The sequence below is a fragment of the Verticillium dahliae genome, genomic scaffold (assembly GCF_000150675.1).
Source record: "Verticillium dahliae VdLs.17 supercont1.23 genomic scaffold, whole genome shotgun sequence".
Taxonomy (NCBI): Eukaryota; Fungi; Ascomycota; class Sordariomycetes; order Glomerellales; family Plectosphaerellaceae; genus Verticillium; species Verticillium dahliae.
The window spans coordinates 319,092-345,493 of record NW_009276931.1 but is presented as its reverse complement, the minus strand read 5'-3'; the positions used below and the strand labels follow the sequence as shown (position 1 = coordinate 345,493).

At 55.0% G+C, this 26,402-nt stretch overlaps 8 protein-coding genes across 8 annotated transcripts; 4 read left to right on the top strand and 4 right to left on the bottom strand.

The window, feature by feature from the left end:
- On the top strand, positions 1–1,087 carry VDAG_09160 (uncharacterized protein; the record flags this gene model as incomplete). Its single annotated transcript, XM_009655462.1, has 4 exons — positions 1–26; positions 125–349; positions 446–773; positions 920–1,087. 4 exons carry the CDS (start codon positions 1–3, stop codon positions 1,085–1,087), a joined length of 747 nt encoding a protein of 248 aa, XP_009653757.1.
- A 4,414-nt stretch (positions 1,088–5,501) lies between these two features.
- On the bottom strand, positions 5,502–9,612 carry VDAG_09159 (histidine kinase G7; the record flags this gene model as incomplete). Its single annotated transcript, XM_009655461.1, has 5 exons — positions 5,502–5,888; positions 5,938–6,439; positions 6,490–7,631; positions 7,691–9,521; positions 9,596–9,612. 5 exons carry the CDS (start codon positions 9,610–9,612, stop codon positions 5,502–5,504), a joined length of 3,879 nt encoding a protein of 1,292 aa, XP_009653756.1.
- An 821-nt stretch (positions 9,613–10,433) lies between these two features.
- Positions 10,434–13,180, top strand: VDAG_09158 (pfs protein; the record flags this gene model as incomplete). Its single annotated transcript, XM_009655460.1, has 7 exons — positions 10,434–10,729; positions 10,775–11,042; positions 11,104–11,347; positions 11,415–11,785; positions 11,864–12,026; positions 12,058–12,798; positions 12,855–13,180. 7 exons carry the CDS (start codon positions 10,434–10,436, stop codon positions 13,178–13,180), a joined length of 2,409 nt encoding a protein of 802 aa, XP_009653755.1.
- Positions 13,181–14,198: 1,018 nt separating this feature from the next.
- Positions 14,199–15,484, bottom strand: VDAG_09157 (uncharacterized protein). Its single transcript, XM_009655459.1, has 2 exons — positions 14,810–15,484; positions 14,199–14,687 (listed from the first exon to the last, which is right to left on the bottom strand). The coding sequence occupies exons 1-2, from the start codon at positions 14,881–14,883 to the stop codon at positions 14,435–14,437; spliced, it is 327 nt and encodes a 108-aa protein (XP_009653754.1). The 5' UTR covers positions 14,884–15,484; the 3' UTR covers positions 14,199–14,434.
- Positions 15,485–15,896: 412 nt separating this feature from the next.
- VDAG_09156 (uncharacterized protein) lies at positions 15,897–16,660 on the top strand (the record flags this gene model as incomplete). The annotated part of the gene is made up of 2 exons (XM_009655458.1): positions 15,897–15,976; positions 16,072–16,660. The coding sequence occupies 2 exons, from the start codon at positions 15,897–15,899 to the stop codon at positions 16,658–16,660; spliced, it is 669 nt and encodes a 222-aa protein (XP_009653753.1).
- An 843-nt stretch (positions 16,661–17,503) lies between these two features.
- VDAG_09155 (uncharacterized protein) lies at positions 17,504–17,827 on the bottom strand (the record flags this gene model as incomplete). The annotated part of the gene is made up of 2 exons (XM_009655457.1): positions 17,504–17,695; positions 17,717–17,827. 2 exons carry the CDS (start codon positions 17,825–17,827, stop codon positions 17,504–17,506), a joined length of 303 nt encoding a protein of 100 aa, XP_009653752.1.
- Positions 17,828–19,321: 1,494 nt separating this feature from the next.
- Positions 19,322–20,350, top strand: VDAG_09154 (isoflavone reductase family protein; the record flags this gene model as incomplete). Its single annotated transcript, XM_009655456.1, has 2 exons — positions 19,322–19,402; positions 19,451–20,350. 2 exons carry the CDS (start codon positions 19,322–19,324, stop codon positions 20,348–20,350), a joined length of 981 nt encoding a protein of 326 aa, XP_009653751.1.
- Positions 20,351–22,961: 2,611 nt separating this feature from the next.
- VDAG_09153 (uncharacterized protein) lies at positions 22,962–23,995 on the bottom strand. Its single transcript, XM_009655455.1, has 2 exons — positions 23,585–23,995; positions 22,962–23,537 (listed from the first exon to the last, which is right to left on the bottom strand). The coding sequence occupies exon 2, from the start codon at positions 23,463–23,465 to the stop codon at positions 23,127–23,129; it is 339 nt and encodes a 112-aa protein (XP_009653750.1). The 5' UTR covers positions 23,466–23,537; positions 23,585–23,995; the 3' UTR covers positions 22,962–23,126.
- Positions 23,996–26,402: the final 2,407 nt, after the last annotated feature.

Below are 26,402 nucleotides of genomic sequence, written 5' to 3'. Positions count from 1 at the left end.
ATGACCGAGTATCTGCCTGATTCTTGGTATGTCCCTCAACTTGTTACCTCCTTGTCGACCTCTGGGGCCCTTCTTCTCCCATATAAATTGGGCCCACTCCCAGACCATGCTGACGCGAAACAAGCTCGTACCAACGGCAAGCATGCTGGCGGCCGGGGCGGCCGCATATTCTTCAAGCCGTTGCCGCGCTTCCTCCTCGAGCCGCCCTTCTGGGGGAGAACCTGCGATGCTCGCAGCGCCGGGTCCACTTGTGGACCAGCAACCGTTTGCCTATGGGGACTGTCGGGAGCACGCCATCGGCTTCTGCTCTCGTCAAGGGGAACTACCTCCTGCCCGAAGAGGTGCACGGGTAAGCGTGGAGAACGGTCGGCAAGGATGTGCTGAACACAACGCATATTTATTCCTCGATCGTTCCGCGTTTCCAATACGGAGAGCTCCGCCTCAGCCGGCTCAACAAGATACATTATCTCTGGAGGACCCCGTTTCGCGGCTACATGGCTCACTGGAACCAGTACGGCTCGTTCTTTGGCGACAACTTTGCCTGGCTGCCAAGCTCGACAGTCTACGTCGCCATAGTCCTGACGGCGATGCAGGCCGGCCTCGCGACGGAGCTCCAAGAGAATACAGCCCTCCAGTCGGCCTTGAACGGCGTCACTTTTCCATCCTGGGGCACTCGTCGCCGCAGGCTTCGTAATGGTCGTGTTCTACTCTATGTTTATCAGCAACTAGGTCGCTACGAGGTGCTACATAAAGGAGAGATGGGGAAAGGACAGGTATGTATACTGCTCTTTGAATGTTACCCGCTCTTCCATTCGGGCGACATATTGACTAGACATGAAGTTCAAATCTCAGGCGTGCGGGCGACGGCTATCCGCGGCAAGTCACCAGGACAATGCCAAGTACTCTCATGACTTCCTAGGACGTCGGCCTTCGCCTCTCCAAGACAACGGAGCTCTCATGGACGCTCGCGGGCCACGTCTTGCTACCCTCTTCCCGCCTTGCCCGCTTCATCGTTCGATCAGGCGTGCAGCAGTCGCTGGAAGCCTCAACGCGAGAAGTGAGCAGCGAAGGAGTCTCGCCGATCTGATCCTGTCAACTCGGCGAGACGCACAACATGCGTACCCCACCAGACATCACGGTGCAAATGGCCGAAATTGACCAAGGACGAATGTGGCCGTCGCCTGCTTCGACTTTGCCCCACGAAGCATATATTTATAATCCGCCGTACTGACCCTCTTGCTCTGGGTAGATGAGCATCGTCAGCATGCAGGGGGGTGGAAGGTGGAACAACGCTCAGGGGTCGGGATAGAGGGCTGCCGCTTCAACGCGTAGGTCTAGGGTAGAGTCCAACAGGCTACATCATGTACAAGGAGAGTTCGATGTATGAGGTCTTGCACCAGATCTTAATGAACCTACCCAGCGTTGATGCCACAGAGATGCTTCATCGACTGCGATCAGGGGCCGATGTTGAATCCGTTGTCACGCAGGTGAGGGATGGGGATATCCTAGCAAGTTCTTGGGGGGCTCGGAGCTCTACCTCTCTTCCACCTCTCAAGCATCGAAGTGAACGGCGATACTCGGACCCAGGACCCACAGCCTCTGGACCGTAAAGGAGTACGATATCTGATAACGCATGATGCGGTTTGTTCGGTTTTCTCGGTGTTATATCTGTTGCAATGCGCAATGACAAACGAGGTAGGAACAAACGGTAGTCACAGCAAGACCACGTTAGATAAGACAGAGGCTTAAAATCATTACTTCCTTCAAAGATGTAAAGAAATTATTGCCCAGCCAGGGTCCCTGACGTTAGCTGTCAAAGCTACTAGCCGTAACAGTCCTCGAGACTCGCCAGTTTCCTAGCTCGCTTTGTGGTCAAGAGCATTCTACACTAGAACTCATGACTGAGGGTTTTGCCACGTAGAACGAGTCTTAGGTGCGATGGCTACAAGGTAGAGACGCCGGTACAGGAACTAATCTGGATGTGCAAGTGATCAGGGTGAGATTTGGCCGACTGCAGGCCCTGGGAGAACCTGACCAACGGACGGACTGGTTCTCAGCGCTCTAGTCAGCATTACGGCGCTGCCGTGTTTGAGGGGAAGGAAGGCTGGTGAGTTACCTTTATTTGTCTAGGTGTTCGAATTCAAGGTCAACGTAATGGGACAGGAAATGGGACCTGATGCCTTAAGAGATTTTATGTAACGACCCGGAACGATGGCCCTAGATAAGCCACAAACGTGGACAATTTGATCATGTTGCACAACGTGGTGCTGCATCGCCCGAAGCATATTCACCGACCCTGCGAACTGCAGAGTACGGGTATATCAAGAAGGCAACGGAGATCTACATAGTTTAACGTTAAAGCCCATTCCAAAGAGACGACTCAATTCACGTAAGAGAAGAGGTACATGGCACTTCCGAACAACCTTGCATTCGGTCATATACCGTAACTTGCTATGCCTAGCTAGCTAGATATCTACTTCGCTCTGATAAGTCAAATACCCTTTCAAAGTGTAGTGCGTTAGATGAGGAACGGCAAGAAACCCCCAAGTAGCCCCAGAGCGCACCCGCAGCAGAGACAGCCGACAGAAAACCCAAAGACGTCCCCTTGCTCTAGCCTAATCCATGATGGCAGTGCGGACCGCATCGCCATTTGAAACCCGACTGCCAGCATGAAGGGAAGACAGCAAGCATACCAATCCAAAAAGAAGACAAAGCCCGCTCTGTAGAAACCGAAATGGCATGATGATATTCATCAGACTTGAATACCAACATTTGAGAACAGAGACAAACACTGCGAACGCACAAATGATTGAGACGACTCCAGCAATGAGACAGTTTCTGATATGAGGCGCGGTGATGACAGAAAGGGTCGAGTCGTTCAGAGATGTTCCATCACCGAGCGCCTTTTTTAACGCTTCCTGTGCTTCTGGCGGAATCACGTCCGAGAGACGGAGCGGCAATGTGTGGCAGAATTTGTTGGCCAGATTACCGACACAGAGATATTTTGTTCCGACGTAAAAAGTCTTGGGGATTCCCGAAGCCACATCAGATACTTGAGTTGCGATAGCGTTAGCCGCACTCCGTATTCGGCTCACCGAATCTGGGAGAACAGTTTTGACAGTGCCTCCCAATCTGGATGTGACAGCGTCAACAAAGCTTGGTACTTTAGGCAGTTGTCTCCCTAGAACATCTTTGAGCTGCCGAGATAAATCAAGCTGCAGGTTATGTCAGTACCAGGCCCAATGCTCGGTCCTTCCGATCCTTCTTGAGTACCTCTATGGTAGCGACTCCCGACTTGGAATAGCCCTTGGAGAGTGACAAGGCAGCTAGAACAATGCAGCAAATCAAACAAAGTGTCATGGCGGCAATGAGGGTAGCTCTACAGCAGCTAGCTCTCCGCATTATATGCGTTAGTGTTAGCGATTGCGGGTGGACTTTAGCGTATATGGCGATCGGCAGAGGATGTTGCCGCCGGAGTGTAGATTTTAGAAAGAGTCCTCCTGAAGAATGAATCCAGAGGTCTCAGGACGGCCTCTTATGGCTTGGAGGGATGCTCATGGAGGAAGGCTCTGGACATGGTTCTGAATAGGCTCAAAGATAGTCCTGGAAGTGGTCCTGGAAGTGGTCCTAGAAGTGGTCCTAGGAGTGATCCTAGAAGTGATCCTAGAAGTGGTCCTAGAAGTGGTCCTAGTGATGGTCACTTCGCCGAACTCATTGCAGCACTAGGCCCACCACCTCCAGGGCTTCTCAATCGGCATCGCAACAGAGCGCTCGAGTACTGGGATGAACATGGTAGGCATGATGGAAGCCTACTCCGTATTGAATTTTTCCAACACTTCTAACCATTCTCTGTCTGCTCAGGAAACTGGAGCGAGTTTGTGCCTATACCGAAGGAGAGGACTCTCGAGGCAGCTGAAACCAAACTCGAGGATAATACCAAGTTCCTCCAGTTCATTCGAAGAGCCCTTACCTGGGATCCGGACGCTCGCCCTACAGCGAAGGAACTTCTGCAAGACCCGTGGTTGAAGGACTAGGCTAGGTTGCCGAGTTGCTTCATTATTCCATCAATACCCCAAACGTTATTTCCTCGGAGCATGCCCCTGGCTTTGCGTCTGGCAGATTGGTGGCCTTCTTGGCCTTGGCCTTGCGTGTCAACGGAGGCAAGGCCACAGCTGGCTGCGCGAGTACGATGGTGTCCCCACCGGACCCTTTGATACCTATCTTAATCGAAGGTACTGGGCAGATGTAACCTGACGGCCAGTGGCGAGGTAGATACACAGCTGGACAGAGTATCAGGCTGTTGACGGCAGTGACGACGTTGTTGTTGCTTGGTTGGCAGGGGTCGGGAAGGTAAATTGCGCAGTATGTTCCAGCCAGGGCTTAGGAGCTTGGGATAAGTAATGAGCCTGTAATAGGGTAAGTTGGGGAAGGGGGGAGGTAAAACCAATTGCTAGATATCGAAGGTGCTTCAGCACTTACGACAGTGACGAAGACTGAATAAAATTCGAACCTGGCGTGGGTAATCTTCTGGTGTAAATATTCTTGGCAATGGGAAAGACATTCAACTTGCCCTGAGAGCGAATCTCATGGGGCGTACTACGGCTTCATGTAAGCTCCCGAGCCGCAAAACCAAATGCCATAAGCAGCGCCATGGTGAGGCGGGCAGGCTCAGGACCCAAAAACGGGTACCATGGAGGCGAACACGGAAAGTGACATGAGAAAGGCGTCGATCTACAGGCCGCGCATGGGAGAGGGGGAAGGCTCCTTACCTCCCACCACCACGCAGGTAGGGTAAGATCACTAGCAACGAAATATACGTCGTCGCTCTACATACGATCGTCATCTGTGCTCTGCGTAAGCATCATGCCTCAGCAGGCTAGTGAGGGGCCACGGACCGGATCCACGATTCCCGTGGGTGCTTGATGTTGGCGATTCTTCGCTGAACCGTCATTTTCTTCCTTTGGTATGATGATCCCTACGGGGATACTGTCGTTCAGATCGGCAATTATGCAATCCAACCTCGTGCAGCTCGTCTTGTGTGTGAGACTGGAAACGGCCTTGTCTGGTTTTCTGCAACATGGACTGTTGTTGGCCCCACAACTGCCTGAGAAGGGAAGTGTGTTATGCGCACTGGGGTTCATGTAAAGTGTCTTCAAGTACGTTACCTTATACGAGTATAATCTTCTGCTGTCTGAACATCCACTCGACTGCCTTCCTCGCCAGAGACCCTCTCTCACACACGCCACTCTCATCTCATCCAAACAAAGTCCAGGACGTAACATGACATTCATATACTCATCACGGGGGTATCTATCCAAATTTCCCACTAGGGCATCCCACCCCAAGTAGCTCTTCAGCCTCCCAAAATACAAATGCAAAACCCGCTTGACCTCTGTCCAAAGGAAAACGATCTGACAGATGGCAGAGGGGCTTGAACCACCCAACCTGCAAAGCCTCCCACGTCACATGTTCGTACACACCTGGTCACCTTTTTGGTTTGCTCACGTCGTAACAGCCGCTGCCTCCGGCTCGGGCGACTGGCCCTCCTCTGTCTCACCGAGTCCGCGCTCCTTTAGGATCGTGCGCAGCTCCCTCATCCGAACCGGCTTCGTCAAAAACAGGTCCAGCCCGCTCGCGAACCCTTCCTTCCGAGCGTCCTGCGACCCCAGCCCTGTGATGGCGATAATGGTCGTGGGGTCGAGCTTGTGCAACCGCTCGAACTGCCGGATGCGTCGCGTCGACTCGAGGCCGTCCATGACGGGCATGTTAATATCCATCAGGATGCAGCAGAACTTCTCAGGGTTTGCGGAGAATGCATCGAGGGCTTGTTGGCCGTTCATCGAGGTGCAATGTTCGCGACCGAGACGTTTCATAAAAATGCAGAGGATCTGCGATGGTTAGGGGGCGCTTTCGCGATGGAGTGGCGGGGAGACATACCTTGAGATTAATAATGTTGTCGTCCACAATGAGGAATTGTGGGCGGTCGCATGCTTGAGGCGATATGGTTGCAGTACTGTCGCTGCTCCTTGAGTTGGTTTCAATGATCTCATTGCCTTCGGCCTGCTCGTTGGCACCATCTGCCTCAGTGACTGCCTCGGCGAGGCTAGGCGCTTTGATGGCACTGGCTGCTTCGAGTTCCTTGATGCTGTTGGCTTCAGCAGAAGCCGGCGCCGGAGTACGCCGCTGCGGCAGCGCCAGCTCAAAGTCCGGGTCGATGTCCATGTTCCAGAGACGGGACCCTATGCCCGACACGTTGGCCTGTCCCAGGTTTTCGATAGAACTCAACTCCTTGGTGCCGCTACAATGCAGACTGTTGGCCCCTGAATTGCTCTTCTTGACATTCGAGACAGATGCCGCCGCGACCGTGTTGACCACCTTCAGCTGCTTCCACCGGGTCAAGGCTGTGGCAACCGCTTTCCCGAACTTTCTCGGCGTGATTCTAGATCTCGTCAGTACTGGCCGCTGTGGAGAGTTTCACGGTCTACATACGGCTGATGAATAAACTCAAAAACGGCGCCCGCCGCTGTCTGCTTGAGCACAGCGTCAAACTTGATCGAATTGCCCGCGTTGTGGCAGACAACGATGCCCGGCAGGGGATGCTCCTTGATGCTGCGAGCGTCAAGTTGGCTAAAAGCAGCCTCGCTGTAAATGACAACATCGGCATCGGGAGCGACCGTGCCGTCGTTACCGCTGGATTTACATAGTTGCATGTTGTACCAGTTCAGTGGGAGGGAGTCAATGGGTACCGCCGAAGAACCATGCACACGAATGGGTCCCAGGGTCTTGTCGGTGAAACCAGTCGTTGCGACCCGAATTGACTGCAAAATCTGGCTGTCAAACGAGAAACGGGCGTCGGGTTCCTTTAGCCGCTCTTGCCTTTGAGAGAAAGTCAGGGGCAGAGAGACCGTCACGGTGGTACCCCTGCCGACGCGACTCTTGACGGTTATGGACCCCCCAAGTGAGGCGACAATGTGCCGGACGAGACTCAAACCGAGCCCGGTACCGGGAGCGAGGTGGTTTTCCTGCGAGAACGGGGTGAAGAGCTTGGTGCGAAGGAACTCTTCGGTGATGCCCTTGCCCGTGTCGGCGACGACGACGACGGCCTGGGAAGACGTAGGGGAATTCTTGACGCCAGCCTCCTCCTGTTTGAGGCTGATCTTGACATGGCCGTGAGACGTGTACTTGAGCGCGTTTCCGAAAAGGTTCATAATAATGCGCCGGATCGCTCCCGGTTGAGTGCTGAAGGTCCACGCGGGGTTGGGATCAATGTCGACGATGACCTGCACGTTGCCAATGTGGGTCGGCAGGTTGTCTGGGTTGATCCGCGACTTGCTCATGTCGGTCGAGTAAATGGTATCCAGACGTTCTTGCGCCGGGCTCATGGGCCCCTGGGCACCATGCCTGGTCAGTTGCGCGGCCACCATGTGCTGGAAGCTGTGTCCGATGAAGACGCTTTCAATGACTTCTTCGGCAAGCAAGTCAACTTGGACATCTGATACGAGCGTCATCATGCCGGCTTCGATGTTCGTCGGTTCCTGGTCTTCGTGTAGGAGACCACGGCGGCCCTTTTTGTTTCTCCGACGTGCTTTCGAAGCTCGCAGGAATGTGTTGATCTTGCTATGTGCCAGCAACTGCGAGAGGTCAGCATGAGAGACAGAGAGAGAGAGACCTTGGAAGTTGCAGAACTCACATGATCAATGATGTCGAGGAGCGTCTTGCCGGAAATCTCAATAGTGTGAACCACGTCAACCTGGAAAGCATCCAGCTGGGTACCGTGTAGCAGCTCAGTAGCGGCCACGATGCCGTGTAGTGGGGATCGCAACTCATGGCTCAAAGATCCTAAGATGTCCGCCTTAGCCTTGTCGGCTACGGCTGCGTCCAATCGCCTGATCTCCGCCATGGTGATCATGCCAAACGCCCTCAGATACGGCAGATCTGCAATCGTCGTGATCATGCGCGCCGAGTTCTTGCTCCATACGAAACCGCCCGCATGCCATCTCTCTTTGTAAGGATCCCACAGGGGTACCATGGCCACGCTCCGTGCGCCAGGGAAGAGCGAACCGATAGTCATGGCCTCGTTCCTGCGGGAGTAGGGCGACCCTTTCACCTTGGCCGCCGACCTGGGAAGCTTGGGCTGCGAGGCGTTCTCCTTGGCATCAGGTTCCTGGGACGAGGGATCCGAATCCTCGACGGACGATTCGCCTGAATACCAGGAGCCGGCTTGGTCGAAGCTGAAGATCTCGCCATTCGGGTAGCGACGCATGAGCTTCTTCAGAAACTTGTCAGTCAGCGTCGGCAGTGTATTGGCCTCGGCTTCCGCCTGGTTAAATATATTGGGTACGGGGTGGTTGTGGGACGTGGATCTGCCAAAGACATGACAAGGTGTTTCTTCGTCGCTGATTCCGGACTTCCCAGACCCGCTGTCCTCGCTGCTTGAGGTTGGGTCGTCTGAACCAGTAGAGGACTTGTGCGGCGCCGGGCTAAACATCCCGCCAAATGACCCGACACTGGCGTCGAGGAACAAGGCTCCATCAACGTCGAGCGACTCCCGGATGATGTGAGCAGCCTTGGCAAAGATGCGATCGATTTCGGCCGGGTGGGGATCCACAGGCGGCACGCTCGAAGCGTTGGTGCTCATCGTGCCAAACGTGTCGGCAGAACCTGCGCAGGAGCCGGCCTGGCCGTCGATGGAGGCAGTACTCAGGCTTGGGCGGCGGATGAGTTCGGGGCACTGGTCCGTGGCCTCCAAGAGACCATCTTCGCCAACATCGATGTAGGGCACATCAGGAACAGGGAGGTCATCTGGTTCGTAGGGTTGGGCTTCGGCGACGTGATGGTCGGTGGTGGACCACCAGGTGGCGGGCTGGTCTCTGCCCTGGATAAAGTGGCCCAGACCCTGCACCATGCGCTCGCTGCGGATGTAGCTCTCGGTACGGCGCCTCGACTCGAGGTGGCCCATGATGGTCTGGGCGAGGTCGGCCAGGAACTGGACCTGGTCGGGGGGAAGCGACTGGCGGGGCTCGGGGTCGAAGACGGAGAGAACACCAATGTTGAAGCCCTTGGGCGAGCGAATGGGTACGCCGGCATAGAAGCGGTGGTTTGGTGCCTGCTTGACGAAGGAGCGGGTGTTGAAGCGCGGGTCGGCGGCGAGATCGGGGACGACAAGGACGGGAAGCGTGCCCTGTACCGTTTCGGTGGGGATTGCCTCATGGGCGTCGGCGTCGACGAGAACGTGGTCACAGATGCCAAAGGCACGAGGGACCGCCGTGCCGCAGAGCCACAGGTGGTCTTGGATACGGGTGGCATTGGCGTGGAGGGGGATGGTGGGCGTGGCTTCGGCGACGATGTACTGACGACGGCTGTCGAAGAGGGAGACGAGGGCGCGCGAGGCGTTCAGACGGAGAGCACATAGCTGGGCGAGGGCGGTCAGGTTGGTGTCGGAGCAGGAGGTGAGGGCGTCGCGGGGGATGGGACGTTCGAGTTCGTTGACGATAGTTTTCGAGATGAGTAGGGAGTCGTATCTGCAGGGTGTCAGTCCGTTCGGTTCTGTGTGGCGTTGGAAGCGGGGGGTTGTCTGGGTACTTCAGTCTCCCACTCGCGGGCACCGCCCATGGCTCCGTTTCCCTAGTAGGCGGGGGATTGCAGCAGAGGCTGCGAAAGCATGGAGAGGGTTGGTTTTCAACCTGGTGATGTTGAGGCTGGCTTTGGTCGTGCAATGGGTTGGCGGGCGAGGGAGGACGAGGACATTGAAAGTGACGCGAACGAGGAGGGACGATTGACTGTGCGCAGGACGAGATGCTTTGGAGTTGGTAACGGACTGTGGTTTTCCCCAGGGGACACGGGGGAAGGGGCCGAGAGGAGGGAGTGGTCCGGAGCCTGGCCAGACTCTGTAGCGGTCCAACGACGTCAGAAGGTCTGTACAACTATCCGTGGTACCGTTGCGCTGGCCGCTTCTTGTCGGTAGCGTACTTGTTGCTTCTTACAGTGCCTGAAGGCTTAGGTTTCGGGGCAAGCCAGCCGGATAAATCGTCGATTGGCCGATCTCCGGGGCCTTCGTTTCGTAGGTGGTAGGTGGTAGGTTGGTAGGTTGGTAGGTTGGTAGGTTGGTAGGTTGGTAGGTTGGTAGGTTGGTAGGTTGGTAGGTTGGTAGGTTGGTAGGTTGGTAGGTTGGTAGGTTGGTATGTTCGCCGCAGAGGCGGCCAGCCGGGGCAGTGATATTCTTTAATTCATCAACCTCTGAACCTAGTGCGCCCCCAACTGCCGCCTCTGCGCCTACAAGACCAGGCTCCACAGCCGCCCAGAAGAAATCGATCCTCATTCCCATCCATCATCCTATACGCTCTCAATCATGCCCGACAACGACATCCGCCTGCTCGCCCTCGACGGCGTGCGGCGTCCGTGGCCTCTCCTCCCTTATGATCCTGCGCAACCTCATGACCACCATCAACCCCGACAACCCGCCCAAGCCTTGCGACTACTTAGACATGATCGGCGGCCTCATCACCGTCATGCGCGGCCGCCTGCGCATGTCCGTCGACGACTGCATCACCGCCTACGCCTCCCTATCCGACGAGGTGTTCGAGAAGAAGAGCGACAGAGTCAGAATCAACGGGCAACTGCAGGGAAGGTTCGACAGCAAGGCTCTCGAACGGGCCATCAAACAGATCCTCAAGCGTACCGGCCACGACGAGAATGCCCTCCTCAAGGACGCTTCCAATATATGCAGAGTGTACGCCTACATTCGTGTCTCTTTTAATCACAGCTGACCCTACAGGTTCGTCTGCGCGACGAGCAAGGAAACCGCCGACACCGTCTGTCTGACGAGCTACCGCTCCCCCAGGTCGACCCACCTGCTCGACTGCACCACCGTCTGGAAGGCCTGCTGCGTCACCTCCGCCGCCACCACCTTGTTCGACGCCGTGACCATCGGCTCCTTCGGCGAGCAGTTCGTCGATGGCGCCCTCGGCACGAATAACCCCATCTCCGCCCTCTGGACCCAGGTCCAGGACGTGTGGGGCGATCGCCTGCGGGGCTGCCTACGTGTCGATCGGCACGGGAGTGCCCGCCCTACGACCGGTGCGGGACGACGCGCTAGGGATCTAGGCGACGCTGAAGGAACTCGCGACGGAAACCGAAAAGACAGCCGAGCAGTTCCGCCGCGACAAGGCCGAGCTCGACGACGACGGCCGCTACTTCCGCTTTAATGTCGTCCGCGGCCTCAAGCATATCGGCCTAGAGGAGTCAAAGAGGAAGGCGGAGATTGCAGCAGCTACGGGACGGTATGTCGCGTCGCAAGAGGCGTTGAAGCGCATGAGGACGTGCACCAACGGTCTCGCGAGGAGGCAGTGTTAGTCATTCCCATAGCCAGGAATATATTGTTACTATCACCTGCTAATTGGTCGCCAACTCGTTAGACCTCGGCCCGTACAAGACGCCCTTCAGCCTACAGGGCGTGCCCGTGTCGGCCAAGTTCGTCGACAGGCCGTCCGACACGGCCCGCTTGGAGGAATGCCTCCTCTCCCGGCGGTCGCACCGAAAGGGGAAGAAGGTCTTTGTGCTGCATGGACTCGGCGGCGTTGGTAAGACGCAGCTGGCCGTCGACTTCGCCCGACGCCACCAAGCCGCGTTCAGCTCGGTCTTCTGGCTCGACGGCCGTTCGGACGACCGGCTGAGGCGGAGTATCGCCGGGTGTATCAACAGAATACCTGAGGGACAGATTCCCTTGGCAAGCCGGCAGCAGGCCGAGGGACGCAGTGTGGAGGACTTGGGCGCGGCGGTGGTCAGCGTAATGGCGTGGCGCGGACGGCCAGACAACCACAGCTGACTTCTCGTCTTTGACAACGTCGACCTGGACCACGAACAGGGCGGGGTGGTGGGTGTGTACGATGTCAGGCAGTATATGCCGTGGGACCACGGGTCAGTCCTGGTCACGACGCGGGTGTCGCGGCTGGCGCAGCTGGCGCCGCCGGGCAACTCGTGCAAACTGGCCAAGGTCGACGATGGCCTCGGCAGGGCCATCCTTGGTGGTGAGTGGTCCTGCACTTGTTGTTGCGACAGAGCTTACGGCTAACGTCACATCATACCCCGACGCCGACCGGCTCCTGAACCTCCTTGACGACCTACCACTGGCGCTAGCCCAGGCGGCCTCCTACCTCTGGGAAACAGGAATCAGTATTGCGAAGTACTTGAAGATCTACCAACACCAGTGGGACGTGTTGATGGCCTCTGAATCGGGCCACCCCTTGCTAGACTATGAACAGGGCAGCATCGCGACGACCTGGACGGTGTCGCTCCGACAGATCGAGGATATGAACGCCGCCGCCGCCGCTAGCCTGCTGCGCCTCTGGGCCTTTCTCGACAACAAGCATATGTGGCATGGGCTGTTGACAGTGGCAGCCGGCGGTGGCTCACAGCAATGGCCCGGGTGGCTCAAGGAGCTGGCCGGCAGCGAAGTGCGATTTCTCGACGCCATCCGGCTTCTCCTCCGCTACTCCATGATCGAGACACAAGAGGGTACCGGCGACGGCTACTCAATGCACCCGGTTGTGCACACATGGGCGTCGCACCTGGACGGCCGCAGTCGCGGGGCAGAGCAGGCGCGACTGGGGCTCATGATGGTCGGACTGTCGGTACCGACTTCCGATGAGAAGGAATATTGGGTGGTGCAGCAGCAGCTCTTGCCACATGCGCAGCGGTGCGCGGAATGGATGCAGAGCGGATCTCCCGACATTTTCAAGCATATTGACAAAAGTATATTCAGGCCTCTTAATAGCCTGGGAACCCTCTACGCGGACCAAGGTAAGCTGGCGGAGGCGGAGGAGATGTATCGGCGAGCGCTGGCCGGTCGTGAGAAGGCCCTTCGACCGACCGCACGGACACTCTTGGCACCGTCAATAACCGGGGGCTTCTCTATAAGAACCAAGGCAAGCTAGCCGAAGCGGCGGGGATGTATCGGCGAGCGCTGGCCGGCCGTGAGAAAGCCCTTGGACCCAACCACACGGACACTCTCCGCACCGTCAACAACCTGGGAATCCTCTACGCGAACCAAGGCAAGCTGGCCGAGGCAGAGGAGATGTTTCAACGAGCACTGGCCGGCTATGAGAACGCCCTTGGACCCGACCATCCAACCACAAAGTTAGTGTCGCGCAATCGAGACCAACTACGACACATTACAGGTTAGTCAGTCTACTATGGTAGGCTATAGGCCTAGCGGCTGACTTGGTTCGCAGAAATACCAGAAAGCGGGAGGAAGCCGCAATGGAAGAGGGTTGGGATGCAGATACAAACACTTGTTCGAACTGGTCGGTTTCGGAAGCCGAAGGTGTGAAACGATGGAGATGACCACGCAGGTTGAGTGTTGAGATGACGGTCTTGGATGTTGCAGAGTCGGACAAACTCGTCGTGGGTGAAGTAGTGGCAAGAGAACACGGCCCGAACACAACCACCATCTTCTGCCCGCCCCCGCGCTCCCTAAGTATCATGGGACACTGCTACTTGGGCCATTGTTCTTCAGTCAACATCAATTATTACATAGTTTGACGTATCTTCCGTCTAGCGAGTCCGGATTCAATCCATACTTGGTAGTATGCATCGGTGGCCAGGGAAGAAGACCGAGGCAGAGGTTGTACGCCAGACGGATTGAGGAAGTGGGAAAGTGTAAAATGCCTTCAAACGTTAAGATAAGAACAAGATGGACTAGGAAAGGCTTTTTGGCGTTTGGTGAGCATCAAGCCAAGGTGATCATGTTCTAGCCATGATGACTGGCGGCCTGGAAGAAGGAGATGGGCGTGGCAGAAGTAATCATCTTCAGAGCTCTAAGTCCGACTTTCTTCTCTGGTAGTGCAGCAGCTCTTCGTCTGCGCCGCTCGAATTCATTCGGCGGATGCGATCGCGCAATTTGAGGCCGGCTTCTCTGCCGTCCATACATGTCTGGTCAGAGCATCAGTAACACTAATCCTCATGATCCACTTGTTCTCCGCTTCCGGGATTCGTGACGAACACCTTGCCTTTCGAGGTCTCACCGGTCTATTACATCAAGCGTCTGGCTCAGGCAAGACGGCTGCGGCAGCAAGGGCTCAGTTCCCGTGCCAAAGCATTTTTACATCCCGAGGTCTCATGCCGCCAGTCCTGAGTACTAGACTCCCGACCTCCCTCCTCTGCTGCTGCCTCTCTCTGTTTTTCTATTTTCCCATCTTATTGGTTTTGATGTGACCGACCTGGCCACAATGTTGCACTTTCGGCTCGTCCCGGGAGCGATATCGGGCTCGGATGATCCAGCGTCGGCGCCATTGCTCAACTTAGGGTGATAAATGCCTGATTGCTTCCGAACAGGGATACATTGAGCTATTCCACGACGAGAGAACTCCTCACCTAGACATCCTAGGGAACAACCCACTTCTTCACCCATCGCCAACCCTCTGACGCGAAGTACTCCTTACAACGGCTCCAAGATGAGTGCTTGCTGGCATTGCGGCCGGTACTTCAAAGTTGGGAGATCGCTTGCGTGGTGTGGCACTGGAATCATATCCTCGATATCGTTACGAAAAGTCGTGGGCGAACTCAGGTCCTTCAAAGCCCCAATATACTCGAGGAGTACCTTGTTGTTCCTCGCCAACTTCTCATGCTCCTTGTTAACCTTCTCGATACGGCTGATGAGGAGTAATGAGTCCTGCAGTGCCTTTTCGTGCCTAGGTCAGAACGTTAGCCAGCCATTCCCTGTACGGTGAAGTTTAACCTGATGTGGTTCGCAAGTTGACTATTTGCCTGCTGACTCAGCCATCCTCGGCGACAATCTGTAGGCTTGGCTTACCAGCGCCGTTCAGCTCCAATCTCACGCCCCAAGGCCTCAGTTTCGTCGCATGTCATCTTCGGGCTCATAGCCATAAAGCCCTCTAGTGTATTGGTTACCTCGGCAAGTTCGACAGTGCCCTGTGGAAACAGGGGCTAGAAAAAAGCTCTTAACTAATGATCCGAAAGTAGCCCACTCGCTATGCATTTACGTTACTTTACTTTACTTTACTTTACTTTATAGAAGATTTTAAAACTGTTAGACAAGGGGGGACGTAGTATTGTAGGTATAGGTATATATCGGAGGGATGTTGTATAGAGGTAAGGAAGTCGGTAAGAGGTAGGGCTATCGGTACAGCCAGAAGACGGGTTCGGCAGGGCCGTCAAGCGACGAGATAAGGTCTGTCCGTAAGAGTCGTCGTCCCGGGGCTTGAGGGAGACACGGGGCCGACGCTAGCTATCGTGGGGCTTCGTAGGTCTGCCGTGAGAGTCGTCGGAAGCCGTCGGGAGTCGTCGAGAGAGGTTACTGGACATAGGTAGTCATAGGGAGGTCGTGGATAGATAAGAGAGATAGCTACGGATAACTTATCGATAGGAGAGATAGAGGATAGATAGTGGACGCTTCTAGAGGTATCTAAAGCGTTGAGAATGGAGACTGGTGAAGTAAAAGGCGTTGGAATTGCGTATATAACTGCGTGTCTAACTCTTCTCTTCCTGACAGGTAAAAATTGGAAACAGACAGAGCCGTACTTGTGACAGACTGGCCCCCAGGTGCATTGTGCGGGGACCCCACGTACTGGTCACCTACAGCTGCGGGGTAAATCCGGGGCTTACTAAGCAGTAAGCCAATAAAAACCTAGTTGGAGTATTTGTAACTATTGAGCCTGGTTCGTGGCTTTCGAGCCCCCCTACAAAGGGTAGTTAGTTGAAGGTGTTGATGATATTTGTCCACTGTATTGGGGTATGGTTGTATGGTTGTATCGTGGTATATCCCTTCTAGTATGCATGGTAATGATGTAAACGGGCCGCAGTGCAGATTCGAACATGGAAGTACATGGAAGCCCATGGTAGCCCAGCGAGCCAGGCTTTTGGAGTCCAGTTGCCACAAGATGGCGATGGCCGCCCACCGCGTGATGGCGCCAGCGCAGAGCCAGCTGCGACCTGCCCGCAAGACGTTGTCTTTTGTGCCGTATGCTGACTGGGATCCAGACCAGACATATGATGACTTGCCCCCGTCGTGTCTCTGTTACGTCTTGGAATGGAGTGACTTCAACAACCGAAAAGTGCGGATGCAAACCAAAGAAGGCCTTTCAGTCGACACGGAAACGCATCGTCTCCCTACCTGCCACCACTCCCTCCAGTCATCGGATGTTCGCGCCAGGGGAAAACCTCATTTCTCGCCGACAATGGGTGCGCCGATGCAGTTATGGAGTCAGGGAGCGGGTGGGTGACATGGAATAAACAGCCTCCTCATTGCACCAACGGGGCACACCCCCTCCTACTGAGGCGCTCCAGGCCTGGTCGACCGGGAGGGGCCTTGGTCGAGCCGAAGCATCGGATGTTCGCGCAGTGTCGTCGGATCGTCCTCTTGCTGCACTCGGCCAGCTTGGACTTTTACCTGTTTGTCAGCGAGCTGCTTTCTATGAGACCATGGGTCACCTCATGCTTGGAGGCGGCGAGATTGGGCGCCACAGTCATTCTGGGAAGCAACGTCAGCAAAACTCTGACGGCATGCTCGACTCAGGCACGATGCCGGAATTACCTCCACAAGCTGCTGTCCGACCGCTGGGCCAGCATCTCAACAAACCGCGCTGCTAGGCTCTATGGATGGCGCCGCAGCTTGCCCGACCGACGGTCACTGTCACTGGGCTAAATGAGACAAATAAGCCAGAGAAGGTTCCTAGGCTAGTTTCTCACGACGACCATTGAAGGATGTAGAAGCCTAGCGGGGTGCTTGATGGTATGAAGTGTCCTCAGTTGCGGGTTGTCGCATCGGTGCTTTTTTCAACAAGCCTGTCATATCAGCCATGACGGCGTCGCCATTCTGGGTGCTGGACTGAAAAATTCGGCGACTTTACGACAACGGTCAATCGTCCCTGCGATGTCCTCTTCCCCTTAGGCTCGATCGTGATGGCCCCCAAATAGTGAACAGATGTTGTTGCATAGTAAATGATCCAGGGTTATCTGACAGTTTGCACGGTCTTGCTGCGTTCCTGGCGCGGGCTTCAATGGGATTATTTTCCCGGAGACTAGGGGCGATCGATGTCACAGGAAGTTGGAACGGATAGATTGACTACTGTGTCTACTCTGGAGCCGTGACCACGCAGAACTCGGTGTGTGCTGCTCATGTGACACAATCTCTCCATTATCTGGCCATCATTACAAGAGAACCAAGCAATTGCAGCTTCCGCGGCTTGTTGCCATGCCTGCGACGGGAAAACGGACCGAGGTTGGGCGGGACTGTTTCCGAGTTTAACTGTCACAACACCTATAGCGCGAGCATTCGGTTGTCTTTTCAATTTCATTGGCCGGAGTTTGAGGACTTTGTACTGCTATGACGGCAGTCAGGCTCTTCGAATTCGCTGGGTCCCTACGCGGTAACTCTTGCAACATAGGTAGTGTACTCTGAATCTGATCTACTGTCTACTCCTTGACTGAGTGCGCAGAGATGGCGAGTGCACCTGCGTTCTTTTGGAAAATTGCCTATACTCATTTACTAGTTCTGCAGCATGGTCTTGAAGTAGGTTGCGGGCGTGACCTTCGGCGCGGCCAGACGCAGGACTTCCTGACTTGTTGTGTAGGACGTGCATTTTCCTTCCCAAGTCGTGACTTGGGCAAACCTGAGTGAGCTGATAATGGATTTGGGCTCTGAACTCTGTGCCGCCACATACTCAACCCAGGAAACGTCCTTGAACTAAACGTTCTTAACCTTGGTGCCAATCTCATGCTTGACGAGATCCGTGATCTGCCGTCCACTAATATTTTCTGGGCCATTCAGAACGTACTCTGCTTTGCCTTGTCGTGGAATGTCATCTTCCATTAGCAGGTGGGCTGCGGACACTCCAATCTCGATTGGATCAATGAGAACGACAGGTGTGTCCTCCGAGGCGGTCAAGCTTAAGGCGCCTGTCTTGCCTGTTAAGCCCTTGAACTCAGGCGAGCTTAGCATAGCCTGAACTCTCCAGTGGGCCCTTGCGTAGTAGGCGTTGCAGTCCGGGCGCACGTTGGTAGCTGTGCAGAGATTCGCAAAACATACTCTAGACCTGATTTGAGCGCACCTAGCCGGAATACTGACTCTTCGGTGAAGTGGCTGGTCTCGATTGGGACGCGATGAAGGCGCGGACGACGGTGTGTTGGCGAAATCAGTCTGCAGCAATCTCAACCCAAGGTTACTCGATCACATCGACACTGGGTAGAGCAGCGAGCTTCTGCGCCGGAGTACTGCGAGAGGACCGGGTCAGGGGTATGATCTTGGACTTCGAAAGGAAGTGCTTGACTCGAGGAGCCTGGACAAGGCCATGACGACGCCCTGTCCGGTATTGCCCGTCGTACCGACCACAAGAAAATTCGACGGCATGATTGATAATTCTGGAGCTGTTTCGGTTCAGGGAGAAAGACTCGTTCTGAGAAGGAAGGCTAGGCCGGAGGTTGGGAACTGCGGAAAGACACGAAAAAGTCCGTGCTACTCATCTTTTCCAGCCGGGGATCAAGGGCGGCAAAGTAAATCTTGCCCATGTCACGCATGCTATCTGCTGCCGTGCCTGTGCGCGGAATCAAGGGAGATCGTGTGTGAGCAGACAGGTGTCAGAAGAACGTAGCAAAATCATCGAAAGACGAGGAGTCAGGACGCAACTCAATTCAGTAGACGTGGGAACGCGACGGTACCAAGTAAAGTTGGAGCTCCACAGCTAAGGTGGCCATACCGGTACTGGTTTAGGCCTTCGGGGGCTGAAGGCGGCTTACCTAGACGGCCGAACTGATCATCTCGAAGTCTTTGAAAGCTGGCCAATCTCGAGCGAAGAAGCGACGCATTTGGCATACTTCCACGTGCACGGACTATCAGGGTTACCGAAACCTCACCCAGCTTTAGTGCGGCGGTACTTCCACTCTTGGAGCATATAGTTATGACACCCACTCCTCGTTCGGCCCACACCAGGACAATCTTTGGTGGAACACCGTCACCGGAATCTCATTATCGAGTGTTTTCGCTAGTGCCAGTGGATCCCGCCGCGACGGGTTAACTAGTGTAAGCGTTACAGAATGTATCCCGAAACAGTGGATGCGAAACCGAGGTAGAGCATCCTTCACGGTCCCTGCTTGCTCGCTACGGAACAATATGCACCAATTTATAATCAACCTCGCCTGTTCTGCGGAACTGGCGGACTTGGGCGGAGTTTCGATTATAAAATGATGCGAGAAGAGACGTGATCATTTGTTATTAACATCTAGACTCGGCAACATACGTCCGCTTTCAACCAAGCACTTCACTCACACCAATCAACATCGCTATATGCACTAGTAAGACATTGTCGTCATGAAGATTGCAGTGATCGGGGCAAACGGTGAGACCGGTACATCTATCATCGATGGTCTTCTTGAACACCCTCACCCTTTTGTAGGCTCCCTTCAAATATATTCTATAAGCAAATACTAATACATTTAGGAAATCACTGCTTTCACCCGCCCTACCTCCCTGCAAAGCTCCGCGAATCAAGCGTTCCGTGCTCGCGGCATCAATGTACAGCCTCTTGACATCACGGGCGACGCCGCCGCCCTCGTCAAGGCCTTTACTGGGATTGAAACCGTCGTTTCCGCTGTCAACTTCGCGGGCCTACCCTCCGAGCCTGCAATCGCCACTGCTGCAAAAACCGCGGGTGTTGCCCGCTTTGTCCCCTGCTTCTTCGCCACTGTTGCCCCCCCAAAGGGTGTCCTGGCCTTACGCGACATCAAGGAGGACAATCTCAACCACATCAAGAAGCTCTACTTGCCCTACACCGTCCTCGACATCGGCTGGTGGCAGCAAAATACGCTCCCACTGCTCCCTTCAAAGCGCAACGCCTACGTACATGTCGGCCACCCAAATGTCATCATTGGCACAGGGTCAGTCCGCTTCGCCAGTACTCATCTGGGTGACGTTGGTCGCCTCCTCGCCCGCGTTATCCTCGATCCTCGTACCCTCAACAAATCTGTTTTCGGCTTCGGCGAGTTAGCTTCCCAGACCGAAATATACGACCTCTTCGAACGACTGAGCGGTGAGACTATCGAGCGTTCGTACATGGACGAACAAACCGTCGCCGCCAACTTGCAAGAAATGCCTAAGTCAGCCTTGGGCACGCCTGACTGGTTCAAGCGCTCACAATTCGAGTATTGGAACACCTGGGGGGTGCGCGGTGATAATACTCCTGAGAAGGCGGCGTACCTGGGCTACCTCGACGCGCGCAAGCTATACCCGGACATGAAGCTACGAACAATTGAGGAGTATATCAAGGAAGTATTGGCGGGGAAGGCAAAGGAGTACTATGTAGAGATGAAGGCTGCCGTAGCTGCCGGGACTAATTCATAGTTGGTCTGCGTCAAACATATCTCGTGGCGGGAAATTAATAGTAATCATGCTACGTCAAATCGATGTGTTTCCTGCTGTGGCGTCTTGTATTGCACTGTGAACGAGGTATCTGGTGATCTGCCCGTGTATATTCTCCGAGGACTGAGGGTTCAAGCTGATGGAAGGCGACATTTAATTTTGGCGGTGAATGAAAGCGCGCTGGTTAGACCGTGATTAACCAATGATGGGAAAGAAGTGTAAGGTAGCGAGCTGTGAAGCCGCGACCTGGTGGGCTTGCTGGCGTTGAATACTTTCATTAATTCCCAAGGGATCTTTCCCTCTTCAAGGTGGTTTCAATGAAGATGTAGAAATACCACTCCTGTAGACTAAGCAGTGTTTGTTAGCTGGGAGATCTATCGCCAACATGTTGTCGTCCAGATGCGGGATCACCCACCATCCTTAGTAGTTCCTTCTTGGACTGTAGCCAGGTGCAAATCCCCGAAACAAGTGCCTCATGGATCGCCAGGCCCTATGGGCCATGCCTCATCCGAGGTCCTCCCAGTGTGTCTGCGCGCCAGAGCGCTCACTCGAGTCGCGGAAGACAGGGAACCAAGCTTGTCCAACCACAGAGGAGTATCTAGTACCGCATCCGCATGCGGGGGACTCTGGCGATAAATTAGTGCCCCTCTGGGCCAATACCGCGTTCATTACCGATATTAGCTCTGGGGGATCCCCCCGAAGTGACGGCACCAGACCGGTAAACCCAATTTCCACCCAACCCATTAGGTCATGGCCAAGTTGCAGAAGTCCATATCCTATGGACGCAAGCTACGCTATCCCGAGAATTCTCGTGCACTATCGCAATGACCCCCCTCATATCTTTGGCCCGTGCATCCCAACCTGAGGGAGGACGGAGTTGCTGATCATCACATTTCGCCCCTCTTTCCAACCCATATGCAAAGATAAGTTATCTGCTCTGTTGCGCCAGCCCTGTTTGCACCTTGAGCGTGAAGAACCCAGTCTGCGGTCATGGGGCGTTCATCGAGGCGAGATGGAGGATCTACAGGGCTGCTTCATCAAAGGGGGCCCTGACACTTCCCGTCTCTAAAGTTTTTAAGTGGCTCACGTCGCGTCGACGCAGCCCAGGCACTGTGACCAGCTGTCCGCCGGCAGGGCCGCCGTGGGCCGGTTCGGGTCGGGGGCTGTGTCATATTGCCTGGAGTACATCCTACGCCGCTATAGTCCATCTATGTCATGCCATGATACGCGATGGCAGCTTTGCTCGCTCGCGACACTCTCCGAGTATGCGAGGTCTAGGCCCGAATTTGACTGCGATTGATTTCGTCTCGCCAGGCTTGGAAATGGGACACAGGTATAAGGTTCGGCTTGCGTCCGCCAGATGACTACAGACTCGGCTGCTTCGTATGTACTCATCTTGCTCGTGCACAAAGGAATAATCCTCATGATAATGTACCCTCTGGTGTGTTGCAACGTGCCCGTATTAAATGGGGGCCGTGAATCCTTCGTTCGAAAAGCACGGATCTGTGAAGGTACTGATCGTTAGTGATGACTTTGATGAACCGCAGGACGTAGCTGTCCCATTTACACCCGAATAAAATCAGCAAAGGGCTGTCGTCCTCTCTAATAGGGAGACACTGGTCTTGGGCGGTCATCTAGAACAACCCTGGACCGTCCAGTACATAGATTTGAAGCAAAATGTGTACGACGTTTTAACTACTAACATCGTCGCCTTTTCTAGAGTTAAATACGTCGCCACCTAGCCAGAGAGGTCAGTCGACGTAGCCGACCCCGTTCGATCCCAGATTTACACACCAGACTCCCCCGATAGCCTTTCATAGCCGACACCAAGACCGGCGAGACTACACATGCCGCCTCGCAGGACGAGGCGGCGTTTATGATCTCCGAGAAGCTCATGTTCGACCTGAAAGCCTGTTCGACAAGCTCTTTGCGTTCAGTATTTTACACCAAGCCGAGAATGTCACCCCTTCCTGCTGCGGGTGTCTCGATGGGTCGACGTCGGCGGCTCGATAGGAGGCAGCGAGCCTTGAGAGACTCGTCACTTCGGTTCCGGCCTTGAAGCGAACCGGAAAGAGGTTGGACATCGACGTAGAGCTGACCTCGCCCAGATGACTGCCTACAGGTGTAGATAAGGCGCTTTTCAGCTAGGGGAGAGGGTGGAGGGGTTCTCAGGTCGTGGCTTGATAGGGAGCAGGTATATCGCATCCAGATCCATTAACGGAACCACTGACCTTGCGCCACCGAGAAGGTTAGAAAGGCGTCTTTAGCATGATATTTGGTTCAGCTCAGTTGGTGGTCATAGTTCAATTGGGTGCAGATGACGAATGGGTGAGACGTCTCCGTTTTCATCGACGTTCCATTGAGCTACAAAAGTAAAGTCCGCCAATCCGTTTTACAAGGTTCAACGCCGTTCTATTGCGAGACAAGGCTTTGGTTGATTTCCTGTTCGCGTCAGTCATATGCGGCCTGCCTACAGACACATATATACAGAGCGGCCTCGCCATCAGACATCGGGGTGCACGTTACGGACACACCTGGAAAACCTTCGTTGGTACTACCTGCCGTGAAATATGGCTTCAAAGGCAGACCTACAAGAAAAGTTTCAATACCACTTCGTACGTATCGAGCTGCTTGAGAAAGCTTTGTTGGCAGACGGGGCTTCAGTGGCACACCCTGAAGTCCACGGACGTTCCGACGGCAATAAACCTCTTGCGCTTGTCGGAGATGCTATTTTGAAACTACTGGTTGCCGTTGATGGCTACCTCGCTACCTCCCCCGAAGCTTGACCATCGAACTGCACCATACCCTCGATATCCTTGATCCAACTGACTCGGTGTTTGACATACTGCTCGATTGTTGGTTCCAGTGCAGTCTCTGCAAGCCTGAAGTCATCAACAGTGCCAATTCTGAGGATGCTCGCCCCTGGGATACCCGCAGACCGACGGTACATGAGCGTGCCGCAGGTACTGCAAAAGAAGTTTGTCATAGGCTTGCCCTCTTGCTTGATGGTGTCTGACTGGCTGAATTGCTTAAGGTTCTCCTCCCCGCGAATATGCTTTAAGTGAGAGTCGAGGACTATGAAGCCAGAGGTGAACATTGACGCCGTGATCTTACGGCAGTCACTGCAGTGACAGACGAATGAGAGGATTAGGCCTGGTTTCGTAATAGGCTGAAAAAATCAGCCGGGTTGTCCTTGAAGGCTGGTGAAATACTCACAACGGAGAGTTGAACGGTACCGCAGTAGCATGTCGCGGATGCCTCCTCGACTGTCGACCAGCCGTCCTGTGCTAAACCGGCAAGGGGGAAAAAGAGTCTTCCCTGGTTTCCTCTAGATTAGACATGGCTATCGAACGAACGTGCTCGGAATTGAGGTGATAGCTGTGGAGAAATCGATCAATGGTAGGACTGAAGTCCAGTCGGTCCAAGCATGATTGCCGTAAGGATTTGCCGTCATTTATTGCAGCTACTTATAGGGTTCAGCAGGTATCGCAACAGATACTGTCCCGCGATTAGTTTTAGCGCGGAAAATTAGAAGGAATTCCGTTCCGGACGTGTTGCGGAGAGACGTGTTGCGGAGTTGTTACACGCTAAGCTGATCACAGCCCTCCGTTCATGCCGGAGTCAATTTCCGCAAAACAGTGTGTCTATAGACTACGGGAGAGGAAGAGTTGACAATTCATAATCAGTCCGAGAATCCGACACTAGGCCGGCAACTTCGGCTGTAGCGACTCGCCGAGGTGAGGCCTAGCGACGGCAGCGCCATGTCAGCAGCCGTGGAGTATCAGGATGGGCTGAGTGCGCACTATGCCTGACAAATCATCCCGCGACGGCTTGACTAATCAGGCGATTATCAGACAGAATAGTGTTTACAAGCTCTGGTGTGGGAAAATTACTAATCGACCCAATGGCCGGTAGCTCGTCTACTGGGATAAACAGCGATACCATCCCCTTGGATGGAATATGTTTTGTGTCGGGCTACTTCATTCCTACACTGGTTTGTCTGCGTTGTACAAATTCCAACTATGGCTCCTACCATCCTTGACGCCGGCGCCACTGGCAATACCGGACGAGGCGTTGATGACACCTTGTCAGAACTTCTCAAAACCACCACCAACTTTTCCGGACACAGAATCCTTGCTCTTACACGTTCCTCGCACGGAGCTGCAGCACAACAGCTCGCCGAATTGCCTAACGTCGAAGCAGTAGAAAAGAATTGGGCTGAGATCACCCCGGACTGGCTCCGTCACAACAATGTTGTGAGAGCTTTCATTGCTTCACACGTACACCCGAATCAGTTCGCCGAAGAATCAACATTTCACGTGTCTGCTCTCACGGCTGGCGTTCAGTATGTCGTACGAATCTCAACAACCGTTGCGAATGTGCGTCCGGATTGCCCTGCCTACTATCCAAGGACGCACTGGGCAATTGAGGCCTTGCTAAGCTCGCCGGAATTTGAGCGTCTGCGATGGACTTGGCTGCAGCCCAATGTCGGTGTCGACTTTGTGGCTTCCATGGCTGCCGTGAGGCATTTGAGGATAGCCTCCGCTCCTTGGTCGAGCTCTACCGCGGAAGAGCCTGGCTGAACCGTCCGCGGGGGGTCGAGTTTGACTAGCGAGACGAATCTCTCTATGTGAGCTTCAGGAACGACTGCTCGGGCGATGGTGTGGAGTCCCGAGAGGGGGTTGAGGGGGATGACTGTGAGAAGGGCCTCGTGGTCTGTGCCTGGGTGCAGTGACGGGCAGACCTCTGCCGTGGCTGAGGGGATGTTTGAGAAGGTGAGGTCGAGGACGTGTCCTCGGTCCTGTGTGGGGGTGCCAATATCGCCGATGTACTGGAGGTTGTTTGAGTCCGCCCAACGGGCGATCGCCTTCCCAGTGCCCGTGGGCTGGGATTTGGGTTCCCAGAGCGGATGGCGAGAGTTGAAGTCCCCGGCGATGACTGAGTTTGGCGGTGGCTGGTACTCGGGAAGAGTCGCTGTTGTCTGATCGTCGTCGGTATTATCTTGTGGTCTATAGACGTTGACGATGGTGAAGCCTTGGACAGACATCCAGAGGAGGTCCCTGGATGCTGAGGGCCTTGTCTGTTGGCATCTGAGGTTCTTCCTCACGTACGTGAGCACGCGGGGTCGGGATTCATTGCTGTCCCAGTGGTCCACCGGGCTGAAGGTGTCGTAGCCTGGGTGGGTGTTCAGGAGCAGTCGCTCACCGTGACTACTCCAGGGTTCCTGGGCTAGCACCACATCTATCTCCTCTTCGTGACAGAGCTGAAGCAGTGCGGTATTCGCCGGGGACCGTTTCCCCACGTTACACTGGGCAATGCGCAGTGTAGTGGGTCTCTTGCTGGAGCCCCGGGTCGGAACCCTAGAGCTCCGACTCGGCTTCAAAGGCCTGGGTATAGCCTGCCTCATTCCGATAGTAGTTAACTTGGTGCTTCGATGCCCTGTCACGGGGCCTGTTGCGGTTGGAGTGGTCGAGCGGGGGAAGGGTCTGGCTTTCCTCCAGGGGCTCCTGAAGGGGAGGTGCTACTCCCGAGGGGTCTGTGGTATCGTCGTCGATATCGTCGTCCAGGTTGACGTCGGCGGAGGGCTCGTCCGCCTCGCTGAGGGGGATGTTCTCAGTGGGGCCGACCGTGATGGTGCCCGCTACTGATTCCTCCGGGGTCTGCGGAGGTAGGGATGTCAGCTGGGGACGCGTCGGGGATCGCCTTACGGCTTCTCCTGCCGCCGTATGCGTCGTAGCTGCGTCAAGGTCGGGTATCTCCCTCTGCCCTCCTCTATCACCGGCTTGGCTGGGCAATCCTCGTGTGAGGCGGGGTAGGGGCCATGGCAGTTGGCGCACTTTGGTGTCTTCCCGCAGCTTGTGCCGTTGCTTGGACACCGCTCTTCGCCGCAGTTGACGCAGACCGGGGCCCGGTTGCAGTAGTAGCTACCGTGATAGCCTTGGCAACCAGTGGTATGCCTGGTGGGGATTCTTGGACGTGGGGGGAGGAATTTTGCTCATCCAGACACCCCAAACAGTCGGAAGCCGTCCGGGAC